Source organism: Nematolebias whitei, chromosome 1, assembly GCF_014905685.2.
Source record: "Nematolebias whitei isolate Nwh7 chromosome 1, NemWhi1, whole genome shotgun sequence".
Lineage (NCBI taxonomy): Eukaryota > Metazoa > Chordata > Actinopteri > Cyprinodontiformes > Rivulidae > Nematolebias > Nematolebias whitei.
This window is the reverse complement of record NC_056498.1, coordinates 23,674,740-23,694,893: the sequence shown is the minus strand read 5'-3', so window position 1 is coordinate 23,694,893 and position 20,154 is coordinate 23,674,740. Positions and strand designations below refer to the sequence as shown.

The window sequence follows — 20,154 nt, the reverse complement described above, 5'->3', positions numbered from 1 at the left end:
TGTGGAGAAAGTAGTAGTAATTTCTGGAGAAAGTAGTAGTAATTTCTGGAGAAATTTCTGGAGAAAGTATTAGTAATTTCTGGAGTAATTTCTGGAGAAATTAGTAGTAATTTCTGGAGAAAGTAGTAGTAATTTCTGGAGAAAGTAGTAGTAATTTCTGAAGAAAGTAGTAGTAATTTCTGGAGAAAGTAGTAGTAATTTCTGGAGAAAGTATTAGTAATTTCTGGAGAAAGTAGTAATAATTTCTGGAGAAAGTAGTAGTAATTTTTGGAGAAAGAAGTAGTAATTTTAGGAGAAATTTCTGAAGAAAGTATTAGTAATTTCTGAAGAAATTGCTGGAGAAAGTGGTAATAATTTCTGGAGAAAGTAGTAGTAATTTCTGGAGAAAGTATTAGTAATTTCTGGAGAAAGTAATAATAATTTCTGGAGAAAGTAGTAGTAATTTCTGGAGAAAGTAGTAGTAATTTCTTGAGAAATTTCTGGAGAAAGTATTAGTAATTTCTGGAGAAATTTCTGGAGAAAGTAATAGTCATTTCTGGAGAAAGTATTAGTAATTTCTTGAGAAATTTCTGGAGAAAGTATTAGTAATTTCTGGAGTAATTTACGGAGAAAGTGGTAGTAATTTTTCCCCTTGAAATCTTTTATGATCAACTGTAATATTCAAATATTTCCAAATTTTATGCTGAAGAACACTCGTCTGAAATTGTTCCACTTTTTTTAGATTGTTGTTTTTGTAGACTGGTAAACCTACATCTAAGAGATTCAGCTGCTCTAAAATGCTCTTTTTATACCAAGTTCTCTTACTGACCTGTTGCCAGTTAACCTAATTAATTGTTCCTCTAGCTGTTTATACGTACTGGTACTACTTTTATTTACAGCCTGCTGTTGTCCGTGTCCCAGCTTTTTTTTTTTTTTAAAGATATGTTGCTGCCATAAAATGCAAAATTACATTTTATTTCCAGAAAATGGCACAATTCCTTAGTTAAACATATGATATGTTTATCATGCGTCACTGTAAACAAAACATGGGTTTATGAAATTTGCAAATCCTTATTTGAGCTTTACAGAACATCCCAACTTTCTTAGAATGGTGCAACTTTTCAGTGAAACGTGAGCAAAAATGTATAACTCACTTTGTTTAAAGGCGTGATAAACGTTGAGCAGCGTCAGGTGGTCTCCATCGATGTGGGAGAAGCGCATCTTGGCCTCGTCGGCCATCTTCTTGGCCTCCGTGGGTCGGACAAAGCACTGCGGGACTAAACAAGGTTGGTATAGGCCCCAACACAGCCGCCCACAGGGATAAGTTAAGCAAATCCCACAGAGAGGAACAAGGCCTCATCTGAAGAGAGGCACAGAGCACTTCACAGGGCATTGCCAAGTGTTGATGGGGGGGTAAGTGGAGGGGTTTGAGAGAAGGGAGGGAGGATGGGAATGAAAACAAGTGCTCCATCTAACTGACCTGATACAGTAAAGTAAAAACCACCCGCCCTCTTTCTCTGCTCTCCCCGAGTTGCTTAACATCGAACGCACCTGAATGCGCCTTTAATGGATAAAAGCCGTGTTTATTGAGCCTCGTGGCCAGTTGCCGTGACAGCACCGTTCCTCAGGTGTGCTCCAGCTGCTTACTTTAATGAACTCAGCGAAAACCTTCCATCCTGAAACACCTGCTTTAAGTGCACGCCACGTCCAAGCAGCTAGTTAAATCCATTTCCCTCGCTCTCACAGACCCTCCTGCTCCCCCCCTTCAAAGACGTCAAGATTCATCTCAATGAGCAGCATTCTGCTTTGGCAAGCCCAAAGTGCAATTACTGCCAAAGCATGCTGGTCCTACTCAAACTACACCTATACATTTTGCTCAGACATGTACTTTTTACCTCCCTCTTCCACACAAACAGCTGACACCACTGACTTTATACTCTACTTGCCTTGTGGTTAAGTCCTGGGGGGGCACACGTGTATTCAAAAAAGACATAAACATCTACAATATGGACTTTTGTAGAATTCATCAGTAGTCAATCAAGTATATTAAAACTACAATAGTCACAGCTTATAACAAATTGAAGTACCGTATTTTCCAGGCTATACGTCACTCCAGAGTATAGGTTGCATCAGTCAAAAAATGCAAAATGAAGAGGAAAAAAAACATACAAGTCCCTTCGGACTATACGTCACAGGACTGGCCAAACTATGAAAAAAAAAAGAGCGATTTATAGACCAAAAAATACGGTATGAATCAAACTGTGTCTTTAAAATCTCAACTTCAGCACAACTACAATAAAGACCCAGCCTTCTAGAGTATGTGTTGAGAGTGATGATCAGCTACTATCACACTAAAGTTTAGCTTAATATCTGTAAATGTAGCTAGAGCTATATTTCGGTTAGATAATGTTGATTAGCTGTGGCAGCCACCTTGAACAGGGTCGACTCCAAATGATGAGTTGTAGATGTACAGTCAATGATTATTTAATGAGGGTTTTATTAAAAGCTGTAAAGTAATTCTTGAGATATTTTGCTAACAGAGACAGGACTGACACCAACAGCTAATGCCAAAGTGTTAAGCAAAAATATTGTCCTCTGAGTATATGTTGGGGAGGATTCTCAGCTACTACCACGCCACATTTTAGCTCAATATCTGTAAAATTGACTGAGTTAAAGCCTTTTTTTTTTGTTGTTTGTTAGCTAAAGTTTATTAGGAGTGGCAGCATCTTGATTAGGGTTAACTTAAAATGTTACTTGTAGAATTTATATCAAATTATTATTCTGTTGAGAGTTTAATTAAGTCAGGTAATGCAAGATCAGAATTTTGTGTTAATGGATGTGGAGTTCCTCAGGGCTCTGTGTTGGGACCAAAGTTGTTTATTTTGTATGTGAATGATCTGGTTGATGTGTCAGGACTTTTGAAGTGTGTTTTATTTGCAGATGATACCACATTTTTTGTTCAAGTGAAGATGTTGAACGGATGTTAGAGATGATACAGGCAGAATTCGTAAAAATAAAAACTTGGTTCCAACTTAATAAGTTATAATTAAATTTGGAAAAAACAAACTACATTATATTTAGTAATAGAAAGAAAATTATCAAAGTCACATTTAAAATTGACAGTATTGAAATTCATAGAGTTAATGAAATCAAATTTTTGGGTGTCGTTAATGATGAGAATCTGACATGGAAATCTCATGTAAATTATTTAAGAAAAAAATAGCAAAATCAATTGCATTACTGTATAAAATAAAAGAGTTTTTAAATGACAAAGCTTTAGATATATTGTATAATGTAATGATTGTTCTATATTTAATCTATTGTATTGAAGTTTGGGGAAAATCATGCAAAACAATACAAACCCTATTTTTATTTTGCAAAAGAGAGCTATAAGAATTATTAGTAGGAAGTGCTATGGTCACCCAACAAATATATTATTTCATCAATTGAAATTATTAAAATTTTATGATTTGGTTGAATATAGTATTTTACAAGTCATGTATAAAGCTCATAAAAATATTACCCCCAAATATTCAATTAAAATTTGTTAAAAAAAGAGAGTCATTTAAACCTTAAGGGGATGGAAATGTTTGTAAAACCTCCATTTACAAACCGGATTCCAAAAAAGTTGGGACACTAAACAAATTGTGAATAAAAACTGAATGCAATGATGTGGAGGTGCCAACATCAAATATTTTATTCAGAATAGAACACAAATCACAGACCAAAAGTTTAAACTGAGAGAATGTATCATTTTAAGGGAAAAATCTGTTGTTTCCAAATTTCATGGCGTCAACAAATCCCAAAAAAGTTGGGACAAGTCCATTTTTACCACTGTGTGGCATCCCCCCTTCTTCTTACAACACTCAACAGACGTCTGGGGACAGAGGAGACCAGTTTCTCAAGTTTAGAATTAAGAATGCTCTCCCATTCATGTCTAATACAGGCCTCTAACTGTTCAATTGTCTTGGGCCTTCTTTGTTGCACCTTCCTCTTTATGATGCGCCAAATGTTCTCTATAGGTGAAAGATCTGGACTGCAGGCTGGCCATTTCAGTACCCGGATCCTTCTCCTACGTAGCCATGATGTTGTGATTGCTGCAGAATGTGGTCTGGCATTATCGTGTTGAAAAATGCAGGGTCTTCCCTGAAAGAGATGACGTCTAGATGGGAGCATATGTTGTTCTAGAACCTGAACATAGTTCTCTGCATTAATGGTGCCTTTCCAGACATGCAAGCTGCCCATGCCACAAGCGCTCATGCAACCCCATACCATCAGTGATGCAGGCTTCTGAAAGGAGCGTTGATAACAACTTGGGCTATCCTTGTCCTCTCTGGTCCGGATGACATGGCGTCCCAGTGTTCCATAAAGAACTTCAAATCGTGACTCATCTGACCACAGAACAGTCTTCCATTTTGCCACACTCCATTTTAAATGACCCCTGGCCCAGTGCAAACGTCTGAGTTTGTGGAGCTTGCTTAGAAATGGCTTCCTCTTTGCACTGTAGAGTTTCAGCTGGCAACGGTGGATGGCACAGTGGATTGTGTTCACTGACAATGCTTTCTGGAAGTATTCCTGAGCCCGTTCTGTTATTTCCTTGACAGTGGCATTCCTGTTTGAGGTGCAGTGACGTTTAAGGGCCCGGAAATCACGAGCATCCAGTAGAGTTTTACGGCCTTGACCCTTACGCACAGCAATTGTTCCAGATTCTCTGAATCTTTTGATGATGTTATGCACGGTTGATGATGATAACTTAAAAGTCTTTGCTATTTTACGCTGGGTAACACCATTCTGGTATTGCTGCACTATCTTTCTGCGCAACAATGGTGGAATTGGTGATCCTCTTACCATCTTGGCTTCTGAGAGACACTGACACTCTGAGAAGCTCTTTTTATACCCAATCATGTTGTCAATTGACCTAATTAGTGTTAATTGGTCTTCCAGCTGTTCGTTATATGTTCAATTTCCTTTTTCCAGCCACTTATTGCTACTTGTCCCAACTTTTTTGGGATTTGTTGACACTGTGAAATTTTGAATCAACATATTTTTCCTTTAAAATGTTACATTTACTCAGATTAAACTTTTGATCTGTCATCTATGTTATATTACGAATAAAATATTGACATTTGCCATCTCCACATCATTGCATTCAGTTTTTATTCACAATTTGTTTAGTGTCCCAACTTTTTTGGAATCCTGTTTGTAGAACTAGTCTGAAGGAGCTGCGTTGTAATTCAAGGAATAGGATTATGGAATTGTCTTGATATCACCATAAAAATGTCTAAAACAATGTATATTTTTAAAAAGATGATTAAGGTAAAGTTGTTGGGAAGGGATGGTGCCAGGTGAAGAATACCTAATGTTTTTTGTTTCACTTTGGAGATTGTTCAAGCCTGAGTTGTTGTTTGTAGTTGTTTTATATATTTTTTAAATAAGGAGCAGATATTATAAGAATTTTTATCTTCTTTCTACAGCCTTTTCATTCAGTGTTTTTTTTCTTTTTGATGAATTTGTTTTGTTTATTTGAACAGAATGATTGAATGAATAAATAAATAAATAAATAAAAGTCATTTACTGGTTTACTATTGCTACAGACAAACAAATATATTTAAAAAAATTATTGAGATTTAGAAGATTTAGGCGCAGCTTTTCATATTTCCTCTAAGATCTCTCGTCACAAGAAATGGAGCAGCAGCTCAGACCCGAGCAGCGGGCCGGCCCTGAGCATTACCTGACAACATGGCAGTGATGGAGAGGACCTCGTTGGAACAGTTGAAATCGCAGCTGGCGATGACCATCTTGGCGAGCTGGGGGTCCAGGGGGAACTCTGCCATCATGGAGCCCAGCTCGGTGAGGTCACCATCGTCGTTCAGCGCTGCCAGGTAGTTCAACAGCTCGAGGGCTCGCATCAGGGTCTCTGGGGCTGAGGGAGCGGTAGATACAGGGTGGGTGGACAGAATGGGAGCGATGGGCTGTTAAAGTGTTCCAAGGCCAAGAGCGGGAAAAAAAAACTCACAACACAGGTGGTAGATCTGGACAATTTGCAAAACTGCCATTCTTGCAATGGCAGCAATACTTCAGAAGTAAAATGTGGAACTGTTTCACCCAAATCTATGTCAGATTTGATTAATACGTACTTTCATAGTAGAGCTTTATGCTCAGATCACCTCGTGATGAGAGATGACAAAGTTGCAGTTGTTTAGTCGAGCTTTGTAGATTATGTTTGGCCCAGTCTGTGCTGAGAATGACTCTCAGCTACTACCACAACAAATTTGAACTTGATTCTTGTAAAACTGACAAAGTTGTTGTTATTTTTCTATTAGCTAATTTAAATTTATTTGGTAGTCATCTTGAATTAGACTGACTTGTTGTAAATCCAAGGACTACTTTTAGAAAATTTTATTATAGGATTCTCTGACTCCCGGTATTTGGAACAATAGACCTTATTTGATAAACCAAATACTTCAGCAATAAAAATGAGACTGAAAAATACTGAATGCTGTTTAGTTTTTTTAATTAAATAAATAAATTGACACACAGACATCGCCATTTTATTTATGTTGCCGTGTATTCTGGGTAAATGCTATAAATGCTGTTGCTTCAGGTCAAGCTCCATTCAGCTTGAATGATAATTTTGGATATTATCTGATGTTCAGCCCTTCAATTTGAACTCTAATGCATTGTCAGAGAGGAGAACAGAGAAACGACTCAGCTTTTGTGCTCCAGTGCTAATACTTGTGAAGTTAGCCCCAGAGCTAATAGCATTACGGCCAAAGCTATAATATAGTATATATCAATAGCTCCAGAACCAATAGTATTTAATCCAGAGCTAATATTTATGATGCCTTCTAAAGAGCTAATATATTTGTAATTTGCTTCAGAGTTAATATATATTTATAGCGTTTAGAGCTAGTAGCATTTTATCCAGAGCTAATATTTGTGGCGTTAGCTCCGGGTTTAATAAAAATCACAAGTTGATCATCACATTTGATTGTTTTGACCTATATATTGTGCATAAGAACTAATACAAAATATAACTTTATTGTCACGTTATAACTTTTTAGCCTTGACCCCTTGTGTTTTTGTCTCCACTACAAATCGATGTATGTCATTGCCCCAGAATGCATTGCATTGGTAATAAAATGGTGACGTCCTTAGGTGAAAAACATGTAATAAATGTATATAATTTTTAAAGTACAGTAGTCCCTCGTTTATCACGGGGGCTTAGGGAACCACGCCCCCCGCAATAAGTGAAAATCCACCAAGTAAGGATACGGTAGTCAAGGTTCAAGTTCAAGTAAACTTTATTGTCATTACCATCTCATGTGAAATTACCGTATGTACACAAGTAGTAGTTTATTTTAGTATTTATTGTAGCAGTCGTAAGTAGTAGTTTTAGTATTTATATATATAGATGTATATATATATATATATATATATATATAAAGAATTTATGAACCCTTCCCACACTCTTGCAATGTTTTAAACAATGTTTCTAAACTTTAAACGCTCTAAAAGAGCACAGAATGTCATGATCTTCGCTGTCTGCCACGCTGCAATCACACTCATCACCAGTTTCACTCCCAATCTCCCTCCTTCTGTCTAAATAAACAATTTAAATTTAAACAATCCATGCATGTTCATTTAAAATATTACAGTATTTAAATTTAAATTGTAGAGAAGCGCAGCAGGACAGCAAAGGGTTAACCCTTCACGCAGCTGATGCATCACGAAGAAGAAATGTACTTCTGGATCAATTACACTGTAACGACTGAACAGAGAAGTTCCAAAATAATTAAAAATAACTTTTAACACTTTTATATTTTGTGATTACGACGATTTTACGATGTGACATACTTTTCAATTTTAAGTTGGAAGACAAAAGTCGATCGGTGCAGCAGGACAGCAAAGGGTTAACCCTTCAGCTGGAGCAGAAATGTGGGCGTGGCAGAAAGCGGAGATCATGACAGAGGGAGCTTCTTCCTGCACTTAATGATTTAGCAGGTGCTAAATCATTTAAAATGATTTATTTTAAATAAACAATCCATGCCGCTCGTGTGGCTCATCCATCAATCAGCCAGTTGTGTGTCATGTCCACTCTTACTTTGAAAAACCACGAAAGAGTGAGTGCGCGAAAAACGAACCGTGAAGAAGCGAGGGACTACTGTAATTAGAAGTTTTCACTCGTCACAAACAACTTTTGGTAGAATAGAGAAATAACATGTTAAGGCCGAAATGTGCAGGTAGTTGGAGATCCTTTTAAAGTCCACCCATTGGTTTATGAAATATTTTGCTAACAGACAAAAAGGGTGGACTCCAAGTTAATGCCAAAGTTTAAAGCCAAGATCTTTCACAATATGTAGCCCTTATAGCATAGGTAGGGATGACTCTCAGCTACTACCTCAACAAGTTTTAGCTCAATATCTGTAAAACTGAGTTGTAGCCATTTTTGTGTTTGCTAAGATCAGCTATAGGAGCCAACTTGAACTTAATCTGTTGTAGATGCACATCCAACGATTTTGTTCTCCAAGTTTCTTAAAACTTTGTCCACTGCATCATAAGATATTTTGCTAAAAGACAAAAAACACACACAGAGAGACACATGCAAACCACACTGTGCACTACTTGCAAATTACTTGTGTCATCCCACACAGATTGCGAGGTCAGTAAACTAGATGATTGACCAACTGAGTGTTGATTAAAAGAGAATTTTAAAAAAGCCCAAGAAAAAAAAATAAAATAAAAGCATTGAAAGTCGTCCATCACCGGCCGTACGTGGAGTTTAATAGAAGACAAATGCTTGTTAGGAAACGACACAAACACTCAAAGCAAGGCGGTTGGCAGGTTTGATGGAAGGGAGCGTGAGGCGAATAGGAACAAGGCGTCTCTCTCGCTCTACGTGAAGGCCAGAGTTAACGCCGGACAAGCGACGCGGCGGAGAAGCAATCACGGCAGAGCTCATTTTTCATCCTCGACTCAGGCGATCCTAAACAACTAATGTAATTACAGGGGAACTTTCTACTTAATGCCTCAACACAAAAGGCTTCCACCGTTTGGTTAAAAGATTTTTCCTCCAGATTCAATTATTGACCTTTGGCTCAGCAGAGCTGAAGCCTAATGACCAGTTGCATGTTAACTGAAAATTAGCTTCAAGCAGCAGCTTTGCTACACGCTCGCTTTCATTTCAAATGCTTCCAAAAAAAACACTTAAAAAAAAAAGAAGAAGGAAAAAAATTCAATTTAAAACAGCAGGGAGGTATTTCTTATGATTAACAAATATTGATTTGGGGCATCAAAGCTACTTTTTACTTACCAACTCCAATGGCTTGTGTGTGGCTGAACAAAAGGTGAAAATCTGATTTCCAAGTACAGCTAGCACGATGAACCAGTGTGGAAATTCAATCTATACCGACTCATCAGAAAGTAAGTATCGACTGCCACAACGTATAAAACCCAATATATTAACCCAGGGACGAATCAATGAGGCAAAAGTCTAAAGGTACTTTGGTTTCGGAGAGGTACTTTTTAGAAATGTCACAAGAAAAATAAATTCCGCCCGGCCACATGCTTGGGTAAACCGCTACCGATTTCATCTGTAGGGTTTTGTTCGGCTGACTTGTGAGTTTTATGATGAACTTGTTGAGATCCCAGGCAGGTTATAAAGAAATATTTTGTTGCAGATGGCGATTTAAAACAAAATAAATTTGGAGAAACCGTTTTTACTTCTGACCAGATTAGCAAGCTGATAGCTAATTCAAGTGAGGCCAAAACCAGAATGGATCGACAAGTTTAAAAAAAAAAGCGACTTTATCCTCCGAAGTTTCATTGTGGTTCATGCTAATGATACCTTTATAAACCTTGCCATCAGTTTCTTGTTGCAGTAATTTATATATTTGCAAAGTGCAATGCGTGCCAGCAATAATTAGCTGTAAAACTTCTCGTGTGGCCTGCGTCACTTCCATCTGGAGAACCATACTATTCTATGCCAAAATGACCACATATTGCAAAAGTGACAGTGCCTTAAAAATAGATAAAATTAAGATTTGGAAAATTTGCAGTGACGATTCCTTGAGAACCGTCCATCTTGGACAGGATTACGTTAACAGCTAGTTTGAGTAAGTCCAGTTCTAAAGCATTTTATTTATTTATTTATTTTTGTCAGTATTATTGTTGAATATTGCGATGACAAAATCATTTGTGACAAACACACTCCCAAACCCACTGTTACGTGCTTCCCCTCTTATGTACTACAGGAGCCTGCAGCAGCCAAATTAGTCATATTCATTGGGAAAGCCAAATGTCAAAAACCAGGTTAAGAACGCAGCAATATTTTACACCACTACGTTGCATAAGATGGTTATTCCTGCAAAAACATTATATTATTCCAGCTGGAAGTAGCTCAAGTTGAACCAGACATGGAGCTGGAGCACTTGCAAAATATCACATAATTCTGTGTTTATAGTAACGTGAAACTGATGGAGATATAAAAAGTTTATAAATTAGTATTAACATAAGCCACTTTCATATTTTTGAAGTTATTGCTTTAAGATGACAGCAGTCCAATTTAGTTTTGACCTTGCTCAAACAAGCCGTTAGCTTATCAATCCAATCTATCCCAATTTCCAAACTGAGGTCATTCAAAGAGTTATCTCCAAGGCAGTAATTATTCATAATCTGTCCACAGAACATTAAATAATCTAAAGTATCCCTTTAAGAAGACAAACAGAAAAAAACATCTCTGACCATTCCATAGGGAATAAATTTAAAGGTAAAATTAATGTCTCTTTGCATAGGTACTTAATTCCCTAAAATTATTTAGTGTTTGGACAAGTTTTTTTCATCACTGATGGGAAAACTCAAATGCTCACATTACTAATCACACCTAAAATGAACACTGTAGAAAACAAATGGTGGCTTTATAATTAAAAATACAATTGGATATAAAAATTTAATCATAAAATACATAATAAGAGGTCTTCAGGGAAAATTGTCAATTTCCAAGAGTTGGGTGTATTGTCCCACATCGCAAACTGAAGAGGGGTACATGGAAATACCTTCCTCCGTTCTTCTGTCCGTTCGTCCATACATCTTGTGAGCATGGTAGCTTGAAAAATAAGAAGTTACATTTTAAGGTGTGGCTGCACCTTGGCATAAGAAAGTTCCTTTCGAAAATTGGAATGTCACGTCAAAATCCAAAATGGCTTCCGCCATATATGCATAAATGTAAAACTGTGAGCTGCATAACTTTAAAAAAAAGAACCTGATAACTTCCATTTGGTGTGTAGCTGCATCTAGCTTTAAGAAAAGTCACTATTATAAATTGGGTTGCCATGTCAAAATCTAAGAAAGCCATATATATATATATATATATATATATATGAAACTATGCTTTATAATTTTTTTTATATAGCTTATTATTATAGTTTCCTCAAATGAGTGTTTTTTTTGTAAAAAAGGGGGGGGATGGGACGGCCTTTGGGGTGGTCAAGGTTCCTCTACGGTGGCCAAGGCCACCACCTGGCTCCACCTGGTGGTGCATCAATCTGCTTCCTTCACTCACTAATATCAGTCACTCTGCTCCGCCTCAGACAAGAAAAAAATTAAAAATTAAGAACCTAAATCCATTCTACTGCACAGTGTAACTCCTACGAACTTGAATATCGTGCACCTATAATATTAAAGTTGTCCTGTATTCCCTGTTCAATTCCAGTCCAGAAAAAACACTCATCTCAAAAGCTTCACTATTCAAATCCTGGAGCGACGGGGGATATTGTTGTACGGCTTGTTGTTTTGCTCTATAGGATCACCAAACACATCTTGAACATGATCGCTTCCTTTAATGGCAGCCCTTGACACAGCATATAAAAAGTGTTCTACTGTAAATACACGGTATAAAACTTGTCTCGTAACCTTCTGACTTAAAGCAGACTTTATTTGTTGCACCCAACAGGCTCCGGCTTCCAGCCTGTGAAAGTAAAACAGTCTGTCGCCACTGGATCAAATAAATAAAAAGGTAATCCTCCACCTGTTCCCTCCACCCCACTATTCCCAGTTAAGACTCTGCAGACAAGGCCAATTCCATATGTTGATGTATCTCGTTGCGTTTTGTGAGAAATGTGATGGTAGCGTTGGAGGTCAGTCACGTTTCACTGAAGGAATATAAAGGGAAGGCAATTGCTGAGGTGATAGTGCTGCTATTGATGTAACCAATTTCATTCTCCTAATGGCGATTGCCACAGTGGACGGGGAGAGATGGGTTTAATCTCAGAGGTGAGATGAAAACTATATTATGGTGAGAAAAGAGCAGGAGGAGGGAGAGAGGGAGGCTAGGGGTAGGGAAAGGAGGGAGGTTTCGTCTCAAAAATGTCAGAAAACAACAATTTCATGAAAATGGCCTAAATCTGGTGTCTAAATGAGACAGAATCAGTGTTTTAGCTACAGTGTTGTTCAAATGATGATTTGTTTGTTTCTAACTGGTTTGACCGATGCCTAAAATCCTTTGAATTAAAAATTTCAGTTAATTTTTATAGTTTATTGTGCTTGTTTGTATGTGTTAGCAGTGTTTCCCCTACCATTATATAAGCAGGGTGCCCTTCCCCGTCAAAAAAACCAAGAGCCCTGTCTAGGGAACCCCCCCCCCCCCCCCCCTTGACAACTGTCTGTATTGATGTAGTACAGGGCACAATACAAACACTAGCAAAAATGCTACTCATGTACTGCTCCTTTACCCCTCCACACACCGGTTGACAAATACTAAATAACCGTTAAAATAAATAACGATAAAAACCGGCAGCAACGTAGCACTAAGCTAGCAGGCTGGCAACATCCATGTGACTCCATCCCATCCCCCCCCATCTTGGATTGTATACCTGGATTATTGAGCATGGACTTTTTTGGTTTTGAACCAGTTTGACATGACTGGAAGAGGGCCAGCATCAGAGGAGGGGGTGTGCCAAAGAGACTATCTTAGCACCAACATAACTGGTTTGTTCCACTTTGGAGTAAGCTGTTGGGGGAAGAATCAGTTTTGTGTTGTGTGTTTCCTTGACTGATGAAGCCTTCTGGATGGAAGGTGAAACGTTTCAGAAAAAAAAAAAAGAAACTGTCCAGATGACCTGACTGAAAATTGTTGGATAGTGTACCTGGATTATTGAGCATGGGCTTTGTTGGTTCAGCAGCAACATAGCGCTAAGCTAGCAGACGGGCAACACAGATGCGACTCCGTCCCATCCCCCCCACCGTCAACCAAAAATAATAATAATAATACGATGAGCACCCCTGGGTCAATCTAATGAGTCATTAAAGTAACCCGGTTCACTTTGTGCTTCATCAGTGAGCACTTCTAGACGCATTTGTATTGTTGTTTAACTTTTGACTCAAGTGCGCCCCCTAGATTATTCCAAAAGTTATATCTCAGTGACATATCATCTGATATGCACCAGATTTTTTGTGCATGATGTGTGAGCACTTGTAGACACATTCTAGATACCCGGCTAAGGGAGCTGATCTATGGGAAACACTAGTTAGTGTCCAGCTCTTTGGCCAACGGTGTTGTTTTTAAAGTGCTTTATAAATAAAGTTGTATTGTATTGTATTATAAAATGAACCATTAAAAATATTAAGCCAATGCTTTAAATCAGCCAAAATTCAGCTAATGATTAATAATGAGCAAATCTGTTCTTTGTGTCATCATTGTAAGAAAAAGCTGCCTACATTTTGATACACGAGCTGTATAAAAGGTGTAGCAAACAAAGATAAAAAAAAAAGTTCATTGTGGTCATCATGGTGACCACACACTTGTGTTCGTCACTCCCTGACTGTCAAGTTAATCAAAGGCAAGCAAAAACGCAGACTGAAAAGTAAGCCTCAAATAAACAGTCGCAGAGCAATAACTTCTCAACAAATCTTAATTTGTGAACAGTAACCAGTGGTGGACAGTAACAAAGTACATTAACTTGAGTACTGTACTTAAGTACATTTTCTGAGTATCTTTACTTTACTTGAGTATTTGTGCTTTTGGGAACTTAGAACTTTCACTCCACTACATTTCAAGATAAATATTGTACTTTTGACTCCACTACATTTCTAGGAAGCTTCTTGTTATTGTTCCTTTTGGCTCAGCTGTTGCTCTTTTTCGTTCCTTAAATGCAGTTGGCCATTTGTTGATTCAGGTATTACGCTAGATTCATCTGTGCAGATTAGAACATTCATTGTTCTGTAAGCTTCTATGTTAAGTATGGCAGTACTTTTAGTTAGTGTTAAAGTTTCCTCTCCCGTGTTAAGTTGTTGCCGTCAATATATGCATTTTTACAGACAAACAATGTGGTGTATGAAGACTGAAGCTGAGGAAAAGACTAAATGTGCATCACCTGTTAGGATTTCCACAACTTTCCACTAACATGTAAAATGCAGGAAGATATTATTTGTAGTTTACAGGTTTTATTAAGGCATGTGGTGTCAGAGTGGTTCTACATGTCAGTGCATCATCAGGTAGTTTCAGAGTTAAAAGGTTCCGTAAAATCACTCAAAACAATACAGCAATGTACTGATATTAGAAAATATAACTTGTACTTTTAAATACTTTATTATTTTTTTAAATGCATGTACTTTTGAATACTTAACTATTTTCAAAAGTACTTCAACTTGACTGAACTTTTGACAGCAACTTTTACTTGTAGTTGAGTAAGATTTGACCATGAGTATCGATACTTTTACGTAAGTACTAGAATTGAGTACTTTGTCCACCTCTGACCATGACTGACTCTGATGGTCTCACATGTAAATTTCTAAAGTGTTTACTAACTTTGATGTAGGCAATATGACAAGTTAACAAGATCTTTTCAGCTTTGAAGAGAGTATTTTGAGCTAAAAAAAAAAAAAAAAAAAAAAAAAAGTCAATAGAAGCTTGGGTGTGCACTCTTGTTATTCTGGGGGGATTGGAGAGAAAATTTAAGTTCTACAGCGCTGAAAGGCACGCTGGGTGAAAGAAAACAAAAAATGCATACGTTCTGATGTATACAGTAATACGTAAAAAGATTAAAACAAGTTGTGGGAGTAAGAGATGGAAAAAAGATTAGAAGACTTGACAGTCAGTCAGCTTCTATCAACGGTCAGCGGAATAGTCTACAAATAAAATCAGTAAAAATGTTTAAAAGATATCAAAATGCCATTTCAGACATAGTATCAAGTATAGCTTCCTGTGACCTGTGAAGCTTTGAATGACGTTTCTACTGTGAAATTTGCCTGAGCAGAGCTCCAAATGCAGCTGCCCCTCATATGTTTCTCATAGAAACATATGAGAAATATGTTTCTCATATTTTAGGCCAAATCTCGCTGAGCCACTTGTTTTCTTGCAGTTTCTACAGAATTGTATCCACAATGTGACATCCTGACAACAAAAGTCATAGCAAACCATTCCTGATTTAGTTGCACGCTTTGTGTATAATTTGCATGTATTTTCCAAAGTTGTGCATTCAAACAGAGGACAGAGGACAGGTGTCTCGCCCCCTCAGGTACCGCTCTACTGGAGCGCGCTAAGTGAATGCATGGAAGGACAACGTGGCTGGACACTGACGGCGCTGATGGAGAGTGAGACTCCCTGCTGAGACGAGGTGCACAAACAGAGGAAAACTACCAGTAGACCTCATGGGACAAATATTCCCTGTAAAGCAGCTAAGTTTTTTGTGTTTAGGCTGTTTGTTTTGGCGCCCTTTAAATGGAAAATATTCCATTAACAAGCCTTTGTGTGTGTTTGTTGTAGCTTTTAATTTAGCAGCACCTACTGTTCATCCACCTATTTACCTGATTATTGAGCATGAACGTTGATGTTTTGAGCCACTTTGGCATGGCTGCCTCAGAGGAGTCAACGGGGGAGAGGGCGGGCCCCAGAAACCATCTTATCACCTGCAAGCTGGTTGGTCCACTATGTGAGTGTGCTGCTTATGGGACAGTTTGTTTGTGGCTCCTCGGACTGATGAAGTCCTTTGGATGAAGGATGAAACGTCTCAAAAAAAAAAAAGAAAGAAAGAAAGAAACCGTCCAGATGACCTGACTGAACTTTGCTGGATTTTTTTACCTGGATTATTGCGCATGAACTTTGATACTGTTCTTCTAATTTAACCATTCTTTGAAAGTCGTGCAATATCTTACTTTGAAAATTATCTGCAAACCAAGCTAAATTTAAATGAATAAAAACAGCTGTTTTTAACTCAGTGAGGATGTTTCTACCAAATTCTGTATGAAATTATCCCCAATTTGTCTCAATCGAGTTACTGACTCTTTGAATGAAGCTCACACTGTTAAATGAAACAAGCTGGTGAAAGAGTATCACATGTAGAACAAGAGCTTTGTTCTTTTTACTTGTAGTCCCATAAAGACGTAGCAAACAGTAATTATTTGTGAGCTTTTACACTTTATATTTAATGTATCATGCACCTTTACACCTTAAAAAACATTATTGCTTGAAATAATTTGCATTTTAAATTTGAATTTAAAATACTCCACAATAAGATGAAGAGGACAGAAAAAAACGTTAGATTTTATGGTTGACACCAGTTGTAGAATAGCCAAAGAATAACTGCAAAAACACTGATCCTAATAAAACTAGCATTCCTTGAAGCAAACACATCATAAAGTTTTAAAGAAAGATCTTGCGTAATCTGTTAGTACTCATACTATGTGTTGGTGATTACTCCCAGCTACTACCACAACAACGTTTAGTTTAATAAAATGTAAAATTGACAATGCTATAGCTATTTTTGTGTTTGCTAAGGTCAATTAGCTGTGGCAGCCACCTTGAATTATCAATAAATCAATCAACCTTTATTTAGACAGGTAAATCCCATTGAGCCTCGAGGACTCATTTACAAGAGAGACCTGATTTCAACAAAGAAAGATGACAACAATGGACAACATCAACAACAATAAACAATTGTAAAAAGTATCCTGATGCATGCTCAATAATCCAGGTAGAAAAATCCAAAAAAGTTCAATCTGGTCCTCTGGACATTCAAAAAAACAAAACAAAACAACAAAAAGATGTAGAAACGTTTCGTCTCTCATCCGAGAGACTTCCTCAGTCTGAGGTGCTGTATTCAGCTCAGTCTCTTAAATAGCACCTTCTCAGAAAGGAGGAACCCAGACCCAGACCAGTGGCCATTCCATATGTTGAGGGAGTATCAGAGAAACTGAGACGTTTATTTTCTAAACATAATGTCCCAGTGGCTTTTAAACCCCAAAATACATTACGGCAAAGACTGGTTCATCCCAAAGATCCAGTCCCCCGGCACAAACAGAGTAATGTTGTGTATGCTGTTCAGTGTCAGGAGGGCTGTGATCAGTCTTACATCGGGGAAACTAAACAGCCACTGGCCAAAAGGATGGCCCAGCACAGAAGATCAACATCATCAGGCCAGGACTCTGCGGTCTACACTCATCTCCAGGCCAGCGGTCACTCTTTCAAGGATGAAGATGTTCACATCCTGGACAGAGAGGAACGATGGTTTGAGAGAGGAGTAAAGGAGGCCATCTTTGTGAAAAGAAATCGTCCATCATTAAACAGGGGTGGAGGCCTCCGGGTTCAACTGTCCCCCTCTTACAATGCTGTGATTGCTAGTATCACTCAGCCCTCTGTGAGTAGTAAACAGCCATCAGTGTGCTAATGACCCATTGTTAGGCTGATGGTCCTTCTTGAGCATGTGATCAGCTGGTTTTGGTTGTCAGCAGCAAAACTGGTTGATCCACTCTGAGAAGGTGCTATTTAAGAGACTGAGCTGAATACAGCTCCTCAGACTGAGGAAGTCTCTCGGATGAGAGACGAAACGTTTCTACATTTTTTTGTTGTTTTGTTTTGTTTTTTTGAATGTCCAGAGGACAAGATTGAACTTTTTTGAATTATAAATAGTCATACTACAGGTTTTTTTTGTTTGTTTTGTTTTTTTTACAAATAGGATGGCTAAAAGGAAAAGGTAACAAAAAACAAACAAAAAAAAAAAAAAACCAGCTAGATTCTAAGGCGAATGTAGAAAACTAAAAACAGGAACATGTCTGCATTGGTCCAAGCCAAGATGGCCGCGCTCAGAGCAGTTGCAGCTTCACAGGCTCCCGGTACCATCCCAGTTTTTAGAAGTTTTGATATTGACTCTGTGCCTGACTCTGCGCGATTTATGCGTGTGAACTATAGCCGAACCGAACTGATGAGAATAGGAGCGGATTTGCCACGAAATATAGCAGAAATCAGCAACAAACTCAAAGCTACGCTCGGCAGAATGCAGATCTTAAAGTCATCTACCTGGAAGCTGCAGCAGAGGCGTTCCAGCGGGCAGAAGAGGAAGCGCTGCTCCCGGCTTAAGAGGAGAGGATGCCGGGCGGGGGTTATGGTGAGGCTACGAGCTAACGCTAAAGCCGGTAAACTCCCCATGCCGTCTCTCTTTCTGTCGAATGTCCGCTCGTTGGACAACAAGGTGGATTTACTTCGTCTGAGAGCGGGCGCCTCAGAAGAGATGAAGAAGTGTGCGGTGCTTTGCCTCACGGAAACGTGGATTACAAGTGAAACGCCGGACTCAGTCTTCCAGCTGGATGACAGACTTTTATTTCGAGCGGACCGCTGCAGCGAGCTAACGGGGAAATCACGGGGGGCGGAGTATGCATTTACGTGAGTAAAAGTTGGTCCACGAACTGTACTGTTGTAAATAGCTCATGCTCGAAGGCTTTGGAGCAAATAACAGTGAAATGTCGGCCACATTATCTACCCCGAGAGTTCACAGTGACTTTTATCACAGTTGTTTACATTCCTCCGGACGCTAATGCTAATGAATCACTGCAGGAGCTTCATGATATCATCAGCTCGCTGCAGAACAAACACCCCGAGGCTCTTTACGTTGTAGCCGGAGACTTTAACCACGTGAATCTAAAGGAGTGTCTCCCGAGCTTTAATCAGCATGTGACGATTCCGACACGTGGAGACCGCACGCTGGACCGTGTTTACACGAACGTAAAAGATGCATACAAAGCCGAACCCCGCCCCCACCTAGGACTGTCAGACCACATCTCAATCTTCCTGGCTCCTGCTTACATGCCCCCGCTGAGACGCTCCAGACCGGTACAAAAGAAAGTTAAATGTTGGAGCCAGGACAGTGGCCCCATACTGAGAGATTGTTTTGATCTAACAGACTGGCAGGTTTTCAGAGAAGCTGCTGAAAATGGAGGTTCGCTTGATCTTGACCAATACACATCCTCAGTACTGGGTTACATTAGTACATGTACTGACACAGTCTCCACTATCAGAAATGTTAAAAGCTACCCAAACAGAAAACCTTGGCTGAATGCAGAGGTGCGTACCCTGCTGGAAGCCAGGAACACTGCCTTCAGGTCTGGAAACTCAGAGGAGCTGAGTAGGACAAGAAAAGAGCTGGTTGCTGGTATTAAGAGGGCCAAGGCCGCATATGCAAAGAGGATCGAGGGTCAATTCATCTCACAAGACCCTCGGAGCATGTGGAGGGGCATTAAGTGCATAACAGATTATAAAGGAAGGAGTGAACAATGCCCCAAAGACCCATCTCTGCCTGATGCCCTCAACAAGTTCTATGCACGCTTTGAAGACCCGAACAGACCACCCAGCACCAGACTCACCTCACCACCGGATGAAGAGCATCTCAGCGTGACCTCAGCAGAAGTAAGGAGTACCTTCAGGAGGATTAATCCGCACAAAGCAACTGGCCCAGACAACATCCCCGGAAAAGTGTTGAAGGAATGTGCTGATCAGCTCTGTGAGGTGCTGGCAGACATCTTTAACACCTCACTTACCCTGGAGACAGTTCCCACCTGCCTGAAGACTGCCACCATCATCCCAGTCCCAAAAAGCTCTACAGTGACTGGTCTGAATGACTATCGGCCAGTGGCCCTCACCCCGATAGTCGCTAAATGCTTCGAAAAACTGGTCATGACTCACATCAAAACAACCATCAACATCAACGAGGACCCTCATCAGTATGCATACCGTGAGAACCGATCAACAGAGGATGCAATCTCCTCTGTGGTCCACACTGCACTCAACCACCTGGAGCAGAAAAACTCTTACGTCCGTATGCTCTTTGTGGACTTCACATCCGCCTTCAACACCATGATCCCCCAAACCCTGATGGACAAACTATCCACACTAGGACTAAGCCCCTCCAT

General features: G+C 39.1%; 1 protein-coding gene across 1 annotated transcript in view; it reads right to left on the bottom strand.

Annotated features, from left to right (window-relative positions):
• The window catches only part of dhx15 (DEAH (Asp-Glu-Ala-His) box helicase 15), a 67,926-nt gene that overhangs the window by 5,505 nt on the left and 42,267 nt on the right, over positions 1–20,154 (bottom strand). Inside the window, exons 10-11 of the mRNA XM_037675898.1 lie at positions 5,711–5,902; positions 1,134–1,256 (exon numbers count right to left, since the gene is read on the bottom strand). Of these exons, the coding sequence (XP_037531826.1) occupies positions 1,134–1,256; positions 5,711–5,902 (315 nt within the window). The remainder of the gene's footprint in view (positions 1–1,133; positions 1,257–5,710; positions 5,903–20,154) is intronic.